Raw genomic sequence first — 16,677 nt, 5'->3', positions numbered from 1 at the left:
TTTCACTTCTCTTACATCGCCTCTCACTTCTCACTCTGCTCATCTCCACCTCTTGCATCGACCTTAATTCTTAATCTTATCCCTATTTACTTACTTTCTGCACTTACACCTACTTGTATTTTTTTCTTTTGTCTTTTCTCTGGTATAGGATGGGTGATACGTATTTCCCTTTCTCTTCTCTTGTCTTTTCTTGTTTTGTCGTGTTCTCTTCCTTTGTGGTATAGGGTGGTGATATCGGACGCTTTCATTCCCACTTTCTCGTATTCTTACATTCTCGTTGTTTCTTTTCGTTTCTTGCATCCTTTACTTTCTACATTCTTGATACATAGTCTCTTCCTGGTGGTCCTTTTTCTTCACTTTCACGGTAGTCTGTTTTCTTTATTTTCAAGGTACTCTGTTTTCTTTATTTTCCCGGCAGTCTCTTTCTTCACATTCCCGGCAATCTTTCTTCTCTTTTGTCTATTCTCTTCTTTCATCTCTCTTCTCTTCACTGCAAGCTGTACAACAAACACCTAGGGACCTACATGCATCATTTCCATCTCATCTCTCCTGTCGTACCGAGCTGTAACCAGCTTGAGTCGTACCAGCTTGAGTTCGTTAATACTATATGGTCGATGAGCCCTAACTTGAAGCTATTTAAGCGCCCGCGTGCTAGCCGAGTGATGTCGGGCGGCTCTTCGATCGGGTCAGGATCGAGCGCTGCAAGTCCACCGCTCCAGTCCTACGTACTGTATAAACACATACATATGCAAGTCAGACACACGTTCCTGCGGTACTGAGGATCTCCGTTCTTCGTAGAACAAGCTCTATATACCGTAAATCACTTCGCCGATCACGAAGAATATCGAAGACGTATAGGCCGATTGCGTTGAATGGGCTTCCTTCCGACTCCCCGCTGGTGGCAATCACTGCGTTGGAAGGGGAAGCTCTTAGATCTTTAACGTTATCCAGCGAGTATTCTCCTAAAAGCAAGTATCTACGCATGGAGCGCCTATGCTTACTTAACGGTGGCCGCTGATCATGCATGTTCTTTCTCCGGGCGGTACGACCTCACCTCACTTCACTTTACTGCCTAACTATGTGAGGGGCGCCACTTCGTGTGGTCGATCTAATAATCTTATATTTAAATTAAAGGGCCTGAGGGGGGGAGGAGAGTACATGTGATTGATACAAGTCTGTCTGAATTGCGGATTGCTGTGAACCTTGACCAGTGGCTGACGCTGAGAGAGCAAACTGGACAACCGCTAGCGTCGTGTCGACCCACGGCGATTCCGAGTCAGACAAAGTGCCATCCCGTCTGAATCGCCCTGTGTGTGATTCGTCTTCGTCTCTGAATATGACTATCGCGAAGTGACTAACGACGATTCGGAATGGCCGTACATAGACGTCTCGTCAGCTCACCGAACTCGCAGAACGAGCCGGAAGGTACTTCCAAGTCCTGAAGGCCTGACTGGCCAAGCGCCGCAGGCGGCATATGCAACAGGATGGATCACAGAGCAAGTTACGATAGATCTCCGAGAGACTACACCCGTGTCTAGCAGTGTCCAATCACGGCGCTCTAGTGACATTGCCCGTTACGGAAGAGAATCTCAATGTAGGCTTGTAACAGAGCTTTAAATTGCTTACTGGTGCTTAAGCGCCCGTCCATACCAAGATTAGTAGTTTGTAAAAAGCTGACAATGCTGCGCGTCCGGAAGTTAGCCCAATGATGCACGGTCAGCAACGGGAAACTACTCTCAACATCTCAGATCTCAATCTCGCCTTGCCTTGCGGGATTGCGTGCACAAGCTGAGTACGTACGTGCATCCGGAATCGTGTCGACACGTTACACACAAACATTCGAAGGGGGAAATTTCGGTGTTCAATCAAATAAGCGCGTTGTGTTGCTTCAGGTTTCGTCTTCTCGTCAAGGCTTCAGGCTTCCGAGTCGAAGAATCGAAGTCGACATTTCCTCGACGTTTCCTGTTGTCTTCCTTCTGATGTAGGCTGCATATGTACATACACAAGACTTCGGAAACAAGTGTTTTCTTTTGTCCTCGAGCGTGACGTCGGTGACCACCAAACCTTCTATGCGTTGAAATCAGAAGCTAGCCAGCACACTTTACGACAGTCTACGACTCAGAAACAGCGCCGACGCTCAAAGTTGGGAGGCCGGTGAAAATACAAATTTCTCCGTTCGACCTTACCTCCCCAAAAACAAAAAGTGATAATGAGTGATACCTGGTGATACCGGACGATAAACCAATGATTATTGGTGACTTTAAATCATATTTTGGAAAAATATTTTCCTTCTCGAGCTCCACGGACCACTATATGTCCTTCTCAATCTCCTGCCAGTAGCTATAGCTTCTTTCCAACCCTTCTTTCGCAGGCGGATTTCACGCTACACCAGCAAGACCTGGCTTCGGTTTTCAAATGTCAACTGCTAACTACTCTACCATGACTTACCTCCCATCTAACGCCTAGATAACGCCCAACCAGCGGAACTTCTCTTACAAACCCTCAAGAAATTCGAAGTGGCGTACGCGTGATTTCGAATCCTCTCTGTAAGAGACTCGAGAAATCCACAATCTCCGACTGTCAGTCACTCTGAGTGCCTTCCAATTCCGACTCGAACTCACAACGTTATCAACGTTAACTGCCCCGAACATAGATACCGTGACAAAGAATTCGAAGCTTGAGGCTCGCGAAATAACCGCACCGGTATGTAGTGACACAACTGGAAGCAAAAACCAAAACACCAAGCCGAGGACGTGCACCAGAACGTCAGCAAAATCAAACTAAAGGGCACTCGTAACTCGTTTCTGATAAGTACTTGTGATACGACGGTCGCCATAAGTATGTACCTTCTCCAAGGAGAATACTCGGTGCGAAGCATGAAATTCCCGGGTACTAGCGAGGGATGTCCTCCTGGGCAACGGCGAGTTGAGTGTTAACGTTAACGTTACGCTCAACGGAGACTCGGAGTCTCTGTGTCACTGGGAGACTGAAGCTTTTCGGCGTTGACTTTTGGTGGAGTGGTGTTATTGACGGTTGAGATATGCGAGTCGTGTTAACGGATGAAACGGCGGCGGGAAGTTCGGGAAATTCCTATTTAGCGGGACGGCGCATTCGGCGCATCAGGCAAGTCACGAATTGAAGCAGCGGGCGACTCGGACTCGGGACGAGCTCTGAATCTCCCTTTCCATCCCAATCTGAATCTCTGCATTGCATTTCACCAAACCGAACTCGGGACAACCTCCGAACCGACCTCTTCCTTCCTTCAAATAACACTCCGGAGGAAGAGGAAAGAAGAAGAAAAAAAGGAAGCAAAAAATATCCAGATTCCACAGGGGGAAGGGACGGATTCAGTTGTGACACGGCGGCGGAGAGTTTCGAAGTAAGGCGGTATCGATTCGCAACCTGGATGCAAGGGTGACAAGGTATGGTAGCTGACATACCGAAACGGTGATTTCTCGGACCCGCTTCTGAGGATCCCTCGAAGGGGGAGATATCATCCCAATATAAATATGGCTGGTCCCATTTTTCTGGGTTGAAGAGCCGGGGTCCGAAGAGTCCAAGTCCAAGTCCAACAACAAATCTTTCAAACGCCGTATTATTATATTAGTCAAGCCAACTTTGAACAGCGAAGCGAAAGACTGCAACACCCAACTTGCAAGATGACGAAATACACCATCCTCGTCGCGTCCTACACAAACTCCATCGTCTCGCTCGCCTTCGACACCGATAAACCCACCGAGCTCACCACCGTATCCTCCACCGACGTCGGACACCACCCTTCATGGATCACTGCCCACCCCGAGGACCCCAACCTCGTCGTCACCGGTCTCGAGCAGTCGGACGGGAAGATCGTCACTCTCAAGTACGACGCGGCGACTGGGAAGGGACAGGTCGTGTCTGAAGTGACGAGTGGAGGAAGAGATCCGTGTACGCTGCTCGTTCTCCCCGAGTCCAAGGAAGTCCTAGTCGGAAACGTGCGTACCCTTTCTTTTTTTCCTCTCTTTTGATCGCGATGGGTCGGGTACAATTCGTATCTCATCCCTCGATAACCGGAACGTCGATAACGGACTGACCCTCGTCTCTGCATTCCAGTACTCCTCAGGATCAGTCTATGTAGCCCCGATCTCCACGAACGACCCCTTCGTGGCCTCGACGGGCTACACCGTCTCGTTCACGGGCACAGGCCCCAACCAGTCCCGCCAAGAAGGGTCGCACCCGCACCAAGTCATCAAACACCCCGAATACAACGAACTCTTCGTCCCAGACCTAGGCGCAGACGTCGTCCGACGACTCAAGAAAGACCCCTCATCAGGCCAATGGAAACCCGCTGGACACATCGGCTTCGAACTCGGCGGCGGTCCTCGACATGTCGCTTTCTACAGTGCGTAACAACACACCCATATCTAATCTAACATGGCTACATCTAATCTATCCGGATAACAGAGGGCGATCTCTTCACTATCCTCGAACTATCCAGCAAAGTCGTGCGACACACCCTCCCCCCTCTCCCCGAGGCACCTAAATTCGTGGCATCAGTACCGACAATGTCCAACCCCCCACCCACACCAAACGACATGCTCGCAGCCGAGATCTACATCCCCACACCCAACGCATCCTTCCCCACCGCCTACCTCTACCTCTCAAACCGCAATGACCCCTCACCCGAGGGCGACATCATCTCCATCTTCGCCATCGAGAACCCAGAGGAGCCCCTCAAGTTGATCAAGGAAGTCAGAACTGGGTTGAAGCATGTCCGTGGAATGGAGTTCTTTGGGGACGACGATAGGTACCTCGTCGCTGGTGGAGGACGTGGTGGAGGAGCCAAGATCTACGAACGCGTAGACGGTGGAAAGGACCTCAAACTCCTCGCTGAGAACCCATCCGTCGAGGCTCCTACTGGTTTCCGAGTCTTGAAAGCCTAATCAAATAAACGAGAAATAGCCGCCTTTTTACCAATTGTAACATTAGCAAATTGAAGGGTACCCTTCACAAGTAAACAGCCTCAAATCCTAACTTTATTCGTACATTATTCAAACACTAGATCGTCACGACAAGAAAACACCAAAGAAAGAGAAACATCATAGATAACTAGCCCACGATTCCTTCCTTCCGCAGGCGATTAATCTCCTGTTGAGTCAACCCAACATACTCCTTCAAGACTTCTTCCGTATGCTGCCCAAGGTTAGGTCCCGCCCATTTAGGCCGAGAATCCACCCCATCCAACACAGGAAAAGTCCCGGGCATCTTCACATTCCACCCCTCCTGCCCACCACCCGGAGAATCAACCCACACATCCCGCACCGCACCCCTCGCCACCAACTGCTCATTCCCCACCACCTCCTTCACACTCGCCACCCTACCCACAGGCACGCCCGCCTTATTCATATGCTCCACCACCTCCGACACCGTCCGCGTCGACGTCCACGCCACGATAGCGTCCTCGATCTCGTCCTTCCGCGCTACACGCTGGATGTTCTGCTCGTACTTGTAGCCCGTCAAGTCCTCCCGGCCAATCGCGTTCATCAGGCGCTTGTAGATCGAATCCCCGTTCCCGCCTATCACGACGTACGCCGAGGACGACGAACTTGGATTATCGCTGGGAGTTTCGCCGGGGTCAGGGAGACACGGATACGCGTTGGTCGGTACGATGCCTGTCACAGACGACCCTGACGGTCCTCGTGTCTATACAACCCCATGTGCCACCAACCACGAAAATAGAAAACACCAATGATTAGACTCTTTCCTTAAAACGAAGTTATTCCATGACAAGAAGGAAAAACCCAGCTGACCTTCTTCATCCGATCATACTCTGGTATAACGCCTTCCATCAAATTCAACATACTGTGAAAAAGAAGGGGTTGTGGTTCGGGTCAGTTTTTACGCAATAGCTTATAGTGCACAACTTCCGAATGCCGAGATTACGACGGGATGGGGGCTTGGAAGGCGGAATGGGTTACTGTTTATGTATATACACGCACCTTTCGACAATGCTCACGTCCACTGTAACACCCTTCTCCAAACCCGAGCCTTGCGATTGTGCGCGTTGCCTCTTTAAAAGCGCTAGCACCTGACGCAACAAAAGACAAAAAAAGGTTCCATATTAGCGAAGCTGGAGACGGAGGCAGATGGGATGGTGTAGGAGAAAAATACTATACTTGCCGTTCCGAACGCAGCGTGTAGACCAGCGACCGAGTCGCCCAGACTGATGTTAGGTCGGACAGGTGGGCCGGACAAACCCTCCGTCTCTGGATCCACAAATCCGTTGATATACCGGAACCCAGATTCTGCTTCACAAACGGAAGCATATCCGGGTCTTGGTGCCCACGGGCCCGTCTGGCCGTACCCACTCACTCTTGTGAAGATGAGCGATGGATTATACGGATGCAAATCGGCTGGTCCCAATTTCCACTTCTCCAGTGCTAAAGGTTTCGTCAGTCAATCGACCTTCTAAGACACACGACGAATGTGTATGTGAGTAACTCACTCCCAGGCTTGAAATTCTCCAACAGCACGTCACACTTGGTCGCCAACTTCCTCACCAGCCTACCAGCGCAACCCCACTAATCAGCATTTCCTTCTCATTTCCTAAAAAAGACCCAATGAAAACAGAAACGCACTCTCGTCCCTCCAGTTGACGCAAGTCAATGGTCACGCTCTTCTTATTTCTGCCGATACTTCTGAACCAAGGGCTTGTCCCGTCCACGTCCAGTTCACGCCAGACGCGGAGAGGGTCACCTGTCTTGGGCGGTTCAACTTTGATCACTTCTGCTCCGAATTGGCTGTAGTCGGGGGGTCGTGATTCGTGAAGCGTTGTGCCGCGCGGAAAAGGCAAGATGAAGGAGAAGGAGGGTCGAGGGTCCAGAGTCCAGACAAAGAAGAGGGAAGAGGGCAAGGGTAGGGATTTGGGGGTCAGTCGTCAGATGCGCCTGCTCAAAGCATCGTGCTCCGAAAAGAAGTGTAACGCACCCGAGGAGTTGTCCCGCAAAAGGCCCAGCTATCAGTTGACCCATTTCAAGAACTCGGATTCCGGATAGAGGTAGGTCATCGTTATTCTCGTTGCTGTGGTTCTCCACCGTCGTCGTGGTCCTAAACCCAAAAGCAACACCGTAAGCAGATAGGTGATAAATGCAGTCAAAAAGACGAACATACACGGTCCGACGAGGGGTTGAAGAGGATAAGCTATAGGAAGTGCCCGCTTGCACAGACCCGCGCGGCAAAGCCGCTCTACTACACGTTCGAAGCATTCTGGGTATTGGGTCTAGCAGAATAAAATGAGAAGGTCAATTCGGTAAGTTCATATCCCTGGTCCTATTCACCAACTCCACCCAAACCAAAGAAAAATGACTCGAGGAATACATTCGGCCGAAGCGAATCCCACCCAACGTCATGCTTCCTCGGTTTGCCATTGCTTTTGATCTGGGTGTGCAGCCACAGAAACAGAACTCACCAAGTTCAGAACTCTCGCTCGCTAGCTCGTTACGGCAACTTCGTCCAATTCAAAAAATTGAATCCTCTCCTCCTTTGGATGGGATCCAACCAACAAAGATCGAAAGTCCCGCGGAAGCAAAATGGGCGCCAGTTGCAAGTGTCGTCACGCGGGGTTTCTTGCAGGTCGTCAACGTCAGCGATTCAGTAGGTTCTAAACCAAACAATTGAGCGAAAAAATCATCTTATAGATTCGATATCCGGTACCTGATAAAAACGGGCGTCTATGGTCTGTTCATGCAACGAGGAAGACCACGGGGATCAATGAGCCTCGTGTAGCCAACCTGCGTCTGTGGTTTTGAAGGAGAAAACATGAGGCGCGCTGGCCGAAACGAGGCGACTGATGGCGAGATTCAGTTTGGCTTTGTTTGTGCGGCCATGACCTCAGGGCGGGGTCGAGCGCTTAGGTCCAGAACGAGAGAAGGCGCCCAGGGCGACCAAGAACGCGTTGACAAGAAAAGAAGAGTGTAGGGGTACATGCATGCGGCGATAAAAAGGTAACTCGGATCTCCATAATGTATGGGTGACTAGTGAACGTCTAAAACGCGGACGTACATACTGACAAGGGTACCGATCAGGCGTCCCAGCTGCGTGCACCCCAAGTTCAACCCCTCAGAACGGATACCACATCATTCCAGCGATTGATCATCAGCACCTTCTCGAGCTCGTGCTCCGGGATGCCCTTTTCATCCTTGATCGTCTCCAGGCCCGATGCGAAATGGGAAAAATACTCCAGTGATGCGGCCTCCAAACGAGGGTAGAACTGGCGGAGCCACTCCCCCACAGCTCGTCCTGACTGGATGGGAGAGAAGCCTACGTCCCAGACCTTCAGGCATTGGTGCGGCACGCCCTTGGCCGGGGGAACTCGACGCGCATCGCATGCAAGGGAGAGACGGGCCAGGTTTGGACAGCGTTGCAAGGCGTTGTGGAGCCCTTCGAGCGTCAATTTCTTGCGGTAGATGACGCTCGTGTGTAATTCGGGTGGTTCGAATATAAATTCGACCAGTTTAGGCCATGAAGAGAACAGTTGAAGGAGATTCGCATCGTCCAGTTCAACGCATGCGCATCGGTGGATTGTGATCGAAGTGAGGTCCTTGAACTCGACAATGGGAAGGAGGGTGGGTCCCTTGATAACGAAGGCGTCTCTGTTGAATTCACCGACGTCTACTTCAATGGAGGATAGTTTGGGTGCCGCATGTCGGCCAGATAGAACAGAGAAGATGGGTTTTAAGTCCCGAAGTGGGAGAGCCAGGTCTTCGTCATCATCATGATCGTCGTCGTCTGGCAGCCAGAATTCGAGATACAAAGAAGTAAGGGAGGGGGCCTGAAGCCGACGGAGAAAGTCCTGACCAGCGTCCATGGTCAAGACCTCGACATGGAGGTGAGTCAGAGCAGGGAACAAGAGAGGTGCCGGGGGTCGAATGGGAGTGGGGCGATCGGGAGTGTCCACCGAAAGTAAAAACACCTCCAAACCACCCAGTTGGCTGATAGCGAAGAGAACATCCGGAGAAAGGACAAACTGAGTGAGTTCAACTCTGCGTAAGCAAGCAGAAAGCTGAGTGCATAGGGAATCTATGCCCGGGATGCATTTGATGGCTTTGCGATCAATTAATTGGACGGCGAAGTCTGTGAAGTTTGCTGCATATGGGTGTAGGCGATCCAGCATCGCCTTTGTCAACGGGCCACCAAGAATGCGAGACGCCGCAATATTTTCGCCTGGCTCCACGGCACCATCGGTATAAATCAGCACGTTGCGCACAAAAGGGCCCAGGACGACTGCGGGATAGAACATAGCTTCCATCGGGCGAGTAGAGTAGCAAGGGAGGACTACTGACACAGCGTTATGAAATAAAGGTCCTGATACTGACACCTTGGTGGCCAGGTGATTCAAGGCGGAGAAATGCATGCTGAACCTGGTGAAATGGCGGTAGCTTATGTGCTTGACGAGCACTGCGTAGGTGCGGAAGCGTTGTCTGAAGGCGGTGTCCTGCAGGAATTCAGTCCTCTTGAAGAAAATCTATATCGGGGTCAACGAAATAATAATAACTAATTTGCGATAGAGTCGTGTACCTTTTTGTTGTCCTCGATTGTGAAATCGTCTTGGGGAAACAGGTGCGTCAAAACGGAAAGACCCGGTATCCGCTTCCACAAAACGCGAATAGCTGGGTCGTAGAACGTTCTGCACGTCCTCGCCAGCGCAGGGAGAGTACCCCTGTAGGATCTGCGTCGGATCTCGCTTTCACGGTCCTCAACGTCCCACAATTGCTGGAAAATGAGTTCGAGAAGTTCTTGCGTCTGCAGAGCTCGACTCTGAGGCCTGTACATATTGCTAAACCGCAAGACTCGTCGCTACAAGGTTGATCAACTTTTACTTAACAAACTTACCTACCCAAAACTTGTCCTTGGAGAATTCTGTGGTTAGGCGGGGTGGTTTATATCGAGGAGAAAGGGGAGCCTAACCTCGCTGCTTACTACCTCGACTAGCGCGGCCAATTCCGAGATTCACGACCAGCCCTGATGCATTGATTCAAATTGACGATCAATCGATCAAGGGTTTGTTTTTGGAATTCGCACGTTGACCTTCGTCACTGCCCACTGCTCACTACAAGTCTCCAACGGTGAGTTTGAAGCTTTTGAATCCAATTGTGTGTCTTCTATACAGCCTGCTAATGTAATTTTATACTGATACTCAGCCTGTAGATATGCATCGCTGCCTCCAGGTTCAAGAAATTCTAGAACTTATATTCCGGGAACTGGAAGAACTCGAGCGATGGTCCAAATTTCGTGCATTGCCTGGTCTCGCAAGGACATGCAAAGCGTTCCACACGCCAGCCATTCGTGTCATATGGCAGAAGATACCAACACTTTTAGTCATCTGTGGTCTTGAACCGAAGGCCTTTCGGGTGAACGGAAATGGCACGACGGTGAGGAATTCTGTTCAATTTTTATGAGCATCCTGACTTCTCTGACGGAACAACAGTCAATCGTGAAAGAAGATCTTCTCAGCCAACCGCGATTCATACAACGTCTTCAACACTACACCCCACATGTTAAACGCATTGGGACCATACTCCATGACTCTGCCAAAGATTTTGATTATAGCGCGCTGCATTGGCTATACGCCAACCCAGCAATGCCGCGACCGTTATTCCCAAATGCAGTCGACGTAACTCTGCCCTGCTTTTCTCGCTACCCATTCGAAGCCGTCTTTTATCCTGCTCTTGTCCTCGGACCATCCGTTCGAATGGTCATGATTTTGGCCAACGGAATCAACTGGGATGGTGGACGCATCGCTGAGGACCTCGACAACCCGCGTTGGAAGGCCATATCAGGCAGATTACAACCTTTCGCCCACAACATTAATTGTTTCTCAATTTGTTCAAATGCTCGCGGCGGCGTCTGCCTTCCTTCGATCGACAGCCTTCTCCGCCATTGCACCACGTCCTTGACGTCACTCACTATCCGCAACATAGTTCTCGAGCCCGATTCACTCCGCGTTCTCAGCCAGCTTGGTCACATAGAGGCATTGGAAGTGGCGGTGGACGAAAACCTGGACCCGACCTACTTCTCAAATGGCCTCCCCTTCCCGAAGCTGACATTTCTAAGCCTTGTGGCCTTATCCATAGATGGCTTGATCGACTTTCTCCGAAATATTCGTACCCCTGCACTCGAAGCATTCGAATTCGAGGTCCATGGCTCATTGTCTTGGAGGTACATTGAGTTGGAGGACATATTTTCGGCCCTCGTCAGCGACTGCACACCACCCAAACTCTCCTCCATCAATGCTCTCGTTCTTGAAGGGAACTCAGGTTGTTTCCCAATCAGGGACACCACATTTTATCCTCTCCTGGCTTGCCGTAATATGGAGACAGTGTGCATTGACAAATGCATTCAACCGGACATTAAGGACGCTGCTCTCGCCGACGTCTTCTCCGCCTGGCCCAACTTATCGGAATTTAGTCTTCGTCCATTTGAAGATGATGACGATATTTATTGGGGCCCTCTCACATTAGCAGGGGTTCATACTGCACTCAAACACTGTCCAAACCTCGACATCCTCACCCTCCCCTGCGACACGCGCCGTCTTCCTTCCCTCGACAACGATCCCAACTCGACGTCACTGACGCCTCACCGTTCTCTGCGCTCGTGGGCATTGTGGAACTCGGCAATCGCGTCTGGCGAACAGGTCGGACGGTTTCTGCATAAATTCTATCCTGCTCTTCTTGCCGACGACATTTTCACATTTCCCTTTTTCCGATCCAAGTTGAGACAGGGTCGACTTGATGTAGCCCCTCATGACGACGATGTGGAGGCTGCAGCTATGGTTGACCAGTGGACTGATGTGGTACATACCCTGAACGACCTTCGTGGTTGCGATGTACGTATATAACATTTCGCTTTATCTTATCCCTCGAGGCCATTGCAGACATTGCATCCTCCCGCTTTCGCAGACTTCAATGCTCCGCCGTTCGTCACAGATGGGCTCAGCAATCCTCTTGCATTGAGACACACCGAGAACAGGACACTATCAATGCCTCGCCACCCGTTCCCTGTCCTCGTGGGGTTTGTGGAATTCGTCAGTCACGTCTGGTAGGGAGGTCGGACGCTTTCTGCGTACCTTTTACCCTGATTTGCAGACTGGGGCAATCTACACATTCCCCACCTTCAGATCCAAGCTGAGACAGAATCGAGCAGCACCTGTTGAGCCCGAAGACGTTATGGCCACCGTTATGGTTGATTTGTGGAACAATGTCATCGATATCCTGAATGACTGTAGTGGTCGAGTTATGGATTGTTTTCATTGGGTCTACTTCTCGATGTCCTTGCGGGCGGATGAAATCAACGACTCACATCTGTTTAGCCCCTAATTTTGCTTTCGGCAATGTCCGATGATGGCTGGCTGGGTGGCAAGCGTCGTCGTATTCCATGAGCTTCATGAGCAAGAAAAATTGACATGCCATGCGTTGGCTGTCCCTGGAATGCCCCCGCGCACTGCCTTTGGCCTTGCCCGGACATGTAAAGCCTTCCACGGCCCAGCAATACGCGTTCTATGGCGATCACTGCCTACTCTTGCCGTTTTGCGCTGTCTCTTGCCTCAGTCAGGCTCCCGCGAACCATTTTCGATGGTTGGAAATGCTGTTGTGAGGAACTCTGTCAGTTCTTCGCGTGCGGAAGTGAATCTAACAAAGCTATGTGCATCGCTAGAGAATCAACGAACCTGGGGTCCTCACAAGACAAGAATTCCTTGGAAGACTCCAACATTACGCGCCGCTCGTGAAACGCATTGGATACCCTGGGCGGTATGACTCCGGAGTGTTTTTCGACTACAATTCGCTCTACCATTTTCAAGCCATCACCGCCATACCCAGGCCCCTGTTTCCCAATCTCGTTCAGGTCACCCTTCCGTGTGTGGCTGAAAGGCCGGTGGAATCCGTCTTTTACCCAGCTGTTGTGTTGTCGCCTTCAGTTCGGGAGGTGGCCATATACTCCAATTCCTTGACTGTGTACTCGTATCAAATTATCGCCGTGGATACCATGCAGTGGTCAGCTGTGATGAGCAGGGTTCAACTTTATGCTCCGAACCTAGTCTCGTTCAGCAACCCTACATCCGGAGCCGGAGGCGCTGCGTACATTACCCCTGTCGACAAACTTTGTCACCACTTCACCTCGTTAACCACACTCAACGTGCGACCTCTCGTTCTCCAGTCGGAAACAATCCATGCTCTCGCTCAGCTTGACAGTCTTCAAGTCCTCCAAGCTTCGGTGGACGACTTTTCCTTTACCGCGCGTATTCCTGAAATTATTCACCTCCCAAAACTATCGACATTACAACTTTCCGTCGTTTCCGTGGAAGGTCTCAACACCCTCCTGCGGCGACTCCACACCTTCCGTGGAGAGCGTGCATCTTCATTTTTGGGCCCCAGATCCCATCTCTATCGTCGACTTGGAGGAGACCTTTGAAAGCCTGACACACAGTTCCGCGTTGCTCGAGCTGTCTGAAGTTGTCATTGATGCTGACTACATTGACGAACTGGATACTGTCCCTGTTTTCTCAATTTCCCGCTCCGCGTTCATCCCTCTTTCAGGGTGCAAAAACATGAAGAAGGTCCACATTTCGAGATGTGCACAGCCAGAACTCGAAGATTCGGATCTAAACCAAATCTTCTCGTCTTGGCAAAATCTCACCCAGTTTACATTGTACTCGGTTGGTCAGTGTGAGTTGGAATCGCTCTACAGCGGTGCATTTACTCTGACGGGGGTACATGCCGCACTGCAACTTTGCCCCAAGTGGGAAAGCCTCGCAGTTCCCTTTGACGCCCGCGTTGTTCCACCTCTCACTCCCCCTACCTCAGGTTCAGATAACACGGCCTCGATACCGCCACCTTCGCCTCATCCATCACTCTCGTTTATGGATGTATTCAACTCTCCCATCGCCTGCGGCCTCGACGTCGGCCGGTTCTTCCGCAGGTTTTACACAGGCCTGCAGGCGGGCACATTCTTCGCTTTCCAGTCCTTTAGCACCAGATAGCAAAGGCCTACCTCTGAAAGCTTTGGACGTTTGGAAGTACAGGGAGCTGTAATGATCGACCAATGGAACGATGTAAAACGCATACTAGCACAGAATGACTAGGTGTAGCGGAATTATATTTCTTTGTGTTCCTGTATGGCTTTGTGGTTTCCTGTCTTCCTTGACAGTCGAAAATGTCGATCTCGGATGCCCCTAATTCGGCAAGGGCCGACGCATCCATTAGTATGGACCTGTATGGACCAACATCCAAGCGCGGATCCTTGACCACCGACCACCATCTGGCTCCCCAGCACAGCCAAGGTGGTTTAAAGCTAGATTCGTCGAGGGCGAGACAACAAAATTGGCCAAACCTAGGGTTTTACCGAACTCTCACCCAAGGCGGGTCTCCCCAAGCACATTTTAGACACTCAAAGCGCTGTCGTTGCCATCGCAGTAAGTCTAGCTAGTTGCTACTCTGTCTACATACCGTTGACAAGTATTTTAGTCATGCACCAGTGTCTTCGGACTCAGGGAGTCTTGGAGTATATTTTCCAGGGGCTGTATGCCAGCGAGGCGAGGTCCAGCATATACCCGCCGGCTGAACCGTGCGCACTACCCCGCCTTGCAAGGACGTGCAAAATATTCCATGGTGTGGCCATTCGAATCATATGGAAAAGGTTGCCTGGCCTCTATGTCCTTCACTACCTCTTTCCTCGCGGATCGTTCTCAATCTCGGGTCGTTCAGTGGTGAGCACACCTCTATTCGGTGTTGATAGACTATCCTGACCAAGTCGTGTCATGATTCAGGGAATCGATGATCCAGAATTTCTCAGGCAGAGAAAGTTTCTCAAGCGACTTGCACATTACGCGCCCCTGGTGAAGCAGATTGATTATCCTGCCCCGTGCCTATACACCCCCGCCAAGAAACAAAGGTTCTTTGATCACCACTCCTTGAACGAACTTTATGTCAACACTGGTGGTCTCCGACCTCTCTTCCCAAACGTCACTGCAGTGGAGCTCCCCTGTTTTATAGAACGACCGATGGAGACTGTCTTTTACCCGGCGGTTGTCCTTGGCCAGTCGGTGAAGGCGGTTACACTTCTGTTAGATGGCACGGACGGCAATGAGGCCACGGAGGGAGACAATCTCACTCAAGTCTTGGATGGTCCGCAGTGGGCGGCAATCGCAGCTCGCCTTCAACCACTAGCTGCTAACCTCACGAGTTTCTCGGTACGCTCTGGCAGCTTCGATGTCAAGAGGGGGTATTTCCGTATCCCTTCCATCGAGAAATTGTGCAACCATTTCACATCCTCTCTGGCTCGCTTGAACGTGGACTGTCTGGCCCTCAGTCCTCAAACTCTCCTCGCCCTCACCCATCTCGACTGTCTGACTGAACTTTCTCTCTCTGTTTGCAACATCCCTTCCAACTTTACCATCGACAGCCTTCATTTTGCCAGGGTAAAAAGCTTGGACCTCGATGTTAGGTCCTTGCCTGTATGCCTCGACCTTTTACCCGCCCTTCACCTACCGTCCCTCGAAACCGTTAATTTCGAGTTCAGCCTCTCGACTTTGCAGACTGTATCGCTGGAAGAGGTGTTTAAAGCTTTGGCCCACAATCGTGCGATACCCCACCTCTGTGAAGTCGAATGCACAAACGAATCCCGATTCGACCAAGGTTTGTTTGAAATCTCTGGTTCTACGTTCGACTCGCTTCTGGACTTCAAGAAAATCAAATCCTTCCACATACTAGGGTGTTCGATTCCTGAGCTGGACAATATGGACCTTCTACGGATCTTCTCATCATGGCCGGCCCTCGAGGAGTTCTCCCTTCATCGCGATCTGGCTATCGGTTTGGAGATTTACCGGGGCAAACTCACACTCGAAGGGGTCCATGCTGCACTGCAGCATTGCCCTAAGCTCCACTCTCTCGACTTGCCATGCGATACCCGACAGCTACCATCCTTCTACTCCAACACTCCTCCTCACCCATCTCTCAAACGATGGCAACTGTACAACTCGCCTATAACCTCGGGTCGAAAGGTTGGGGAATTCCTTCGCCGGTGCTATCCACAATTGGACGCAACAGGCATCGAGTATCTGACGGAGTACGAATTCCGGCTCTCGGGTGACGATGAAGAGCTTACGGATGCAGATATCGAAGCCGGTGCAATGCTTGACCAGTGGAACGATGTATCGCTTGTGTTGAGAGGGAAATTGGTTTGACATTTGCACTTTGGGAGGGATCGGATTAGCAGGAATCGTTCTTCATGTTTACTCAGCATTATTTTGACTCAGTATTGTTTACTATAAGCGAATTTCATAATTTTGAGAGGGCGTAAGTTGAATTCGAGGGGTTGCTCAGGCTCTTACCAGATCGGGCCTCTCAACAGACGCCCATGACAACGGGAAGTGCGGGAGGGAAAAAAGAAGAGCAACCTGACCTAGAGGATTACACTGGTATAGGACGGGGAAAGAGAGGAGAGGGAGATAAGGAGAAGAAAGTAATAGAGGGGGGACGTAACCCTCGTTCGGCGAAAGCGAAGAGCTGAGATGAAGGTTGAATTTGCAGGCTCGGACAAGCTGCCCCACTCCCACTTCTGAAAACCCGTCTGAAGTCTCAGCTAGCGCTCGGGGAAATCTGCCCAGGCGTGCTGTGAGAATGAAACAAAGCTCGCTACCCTACG

At 50.8% G+C, this 16,677-nt stretch overlaps 6 protein-coding genes across 6 annotated transcripts; 4 read left to right on the top strand and 2 right to left on the bottom strand.

The window, feature by feature from the left end:
• Positions 1-3,659: 3,659 nt before the first annotated feature.
• Positions 3,660-4,922, top strand: CC1G_04625 (hypothetical protein; the record flags this gene model as incomplete). Its single annotated transcript, XM_001829884.1, has 3 exons — positions 3,660-3,974; positions 4,093-4,381; positions 4,444-4,922. The coding sequence occupies 3 exons, from the start codon at positions 3,660-3,662 to the stop codon at positions 4,920-4,922; spliced, it is 1,083 nt and encodes a 360-aa protein (XP_001829936.1).
• A 166-nt stretch (positions 4,923-5,088) lies between these two features.
• Positions 5,089-7,244, bottom strand: CC1G_04624 (L-carnitine dehydratase/bile acid-inducible protein F; the record flags this gene model as incomplete). The annotated part of the gene is made up of 8 exons (XM_001829883.2): positions 5,089-5,682; positions 5,790-5,841; positions 5,979-6,067; positions 6,151-6,419; positions 6,485-6,543; positions 6,618-6,779; positions 6,967-7,086; positions 7,150-7,244. 8 exons carry the CDS (start codon positions 7,242-7,244, stop codon positions 5,089-5,091), a joined length of 1,440 nt encoding a protein of 479 aa, XP_001829935.2.
• Positions 7,245-8,089: 845 nt separating this feature from the next.
• Positions 8,090-9,810, bottom strand: CC1G_04623 (hypothetical protein; the record flags this gene model as incomplete). The annotated part of the gene is made up of 2 exons (XM_001829882.2): positions 8,090-9,502; positions 9,556-9,810. The coding sequence occupies 2 exons, from the start codon at positions 9,808-9,810 to the stop codon at positions 8,090-8,092; spliced, it is 1,668 nt and encodes a 555-aa protein (XP_001829934.2).
• Positions 9,811-10,432: 622 nt separating this feature from the next.
• CC1G_04622 (hypothetical protein) lies at positions 10,433-12,353 on the top strand (the record flags this gene model as incomplete). The annotated part of the gene is made up of 3 exons (XM_001829881.2): positions 10,433-11,863; positions 11,912-12,061; positions 12,123-12,353. 3 exons carry the CDS (start codon positions 10,433-10,435, stop codon positions 12,351-12,353), a joined length of 1,812 nt encoding a protein of 603 aa, XP_001829933.2.
• Positions 12,354-13,204: 851 nt separating this feature from the next.
• On the top strand, positions 13,205-14,014 carry CC1G_04621 (hypothetical protein; the record flags this gene model as incomplete). The annotated part of the gene is made up of 1 exon (XM_001829880.2): positions 13,205-14,014. One exon carries the CDS (start codon positions 13,205-13,207, stop codon positions 14,012-14,014), a length of 810 nt encoding a protein of 269 aa, XP_001829932.2.
• A 777-nt stretch (positions 14,015-14,791) lies between these two features.
• Positions 14,792-16,216, top strand: CC1G_04620 (hypothetical protein; the record flags this gene model as incomplete). Its single annotated transcript, XM_001829879.1, has 1 exon — positions 14,792-16,216. One exon carries the CDS (start codon positions 14,792-14,794, stop codon positions 16,214-16,216), a length of 1,425 nt encoding a protein of 474 aa, XP_001829931.1.
• Positions 16,217-16,677: the final 461 nt, after the last annotated feature.

Source organism: Coprinopsis cinerea, assembly GCF_000182895.1.
Source record: "Coprinopsis cinerea okayama7#130 chromosome 3 map unlocalized cont3.3, whole genome shotgun sequence".
In the NCBI taxonomy this organism is placed as follows: Eukaryota; Fungi; Basidiomycota; class Agaricomycetes; order Agaricales; family Psathyrellaceae; genus Coprinopsis; species Coprinopsis cinerea.
The sequence above is the reverse complement of the archived record's forward strand: the minus strand, read 5'-3'. Positions and strand labels throughout refer to the sequence as shown.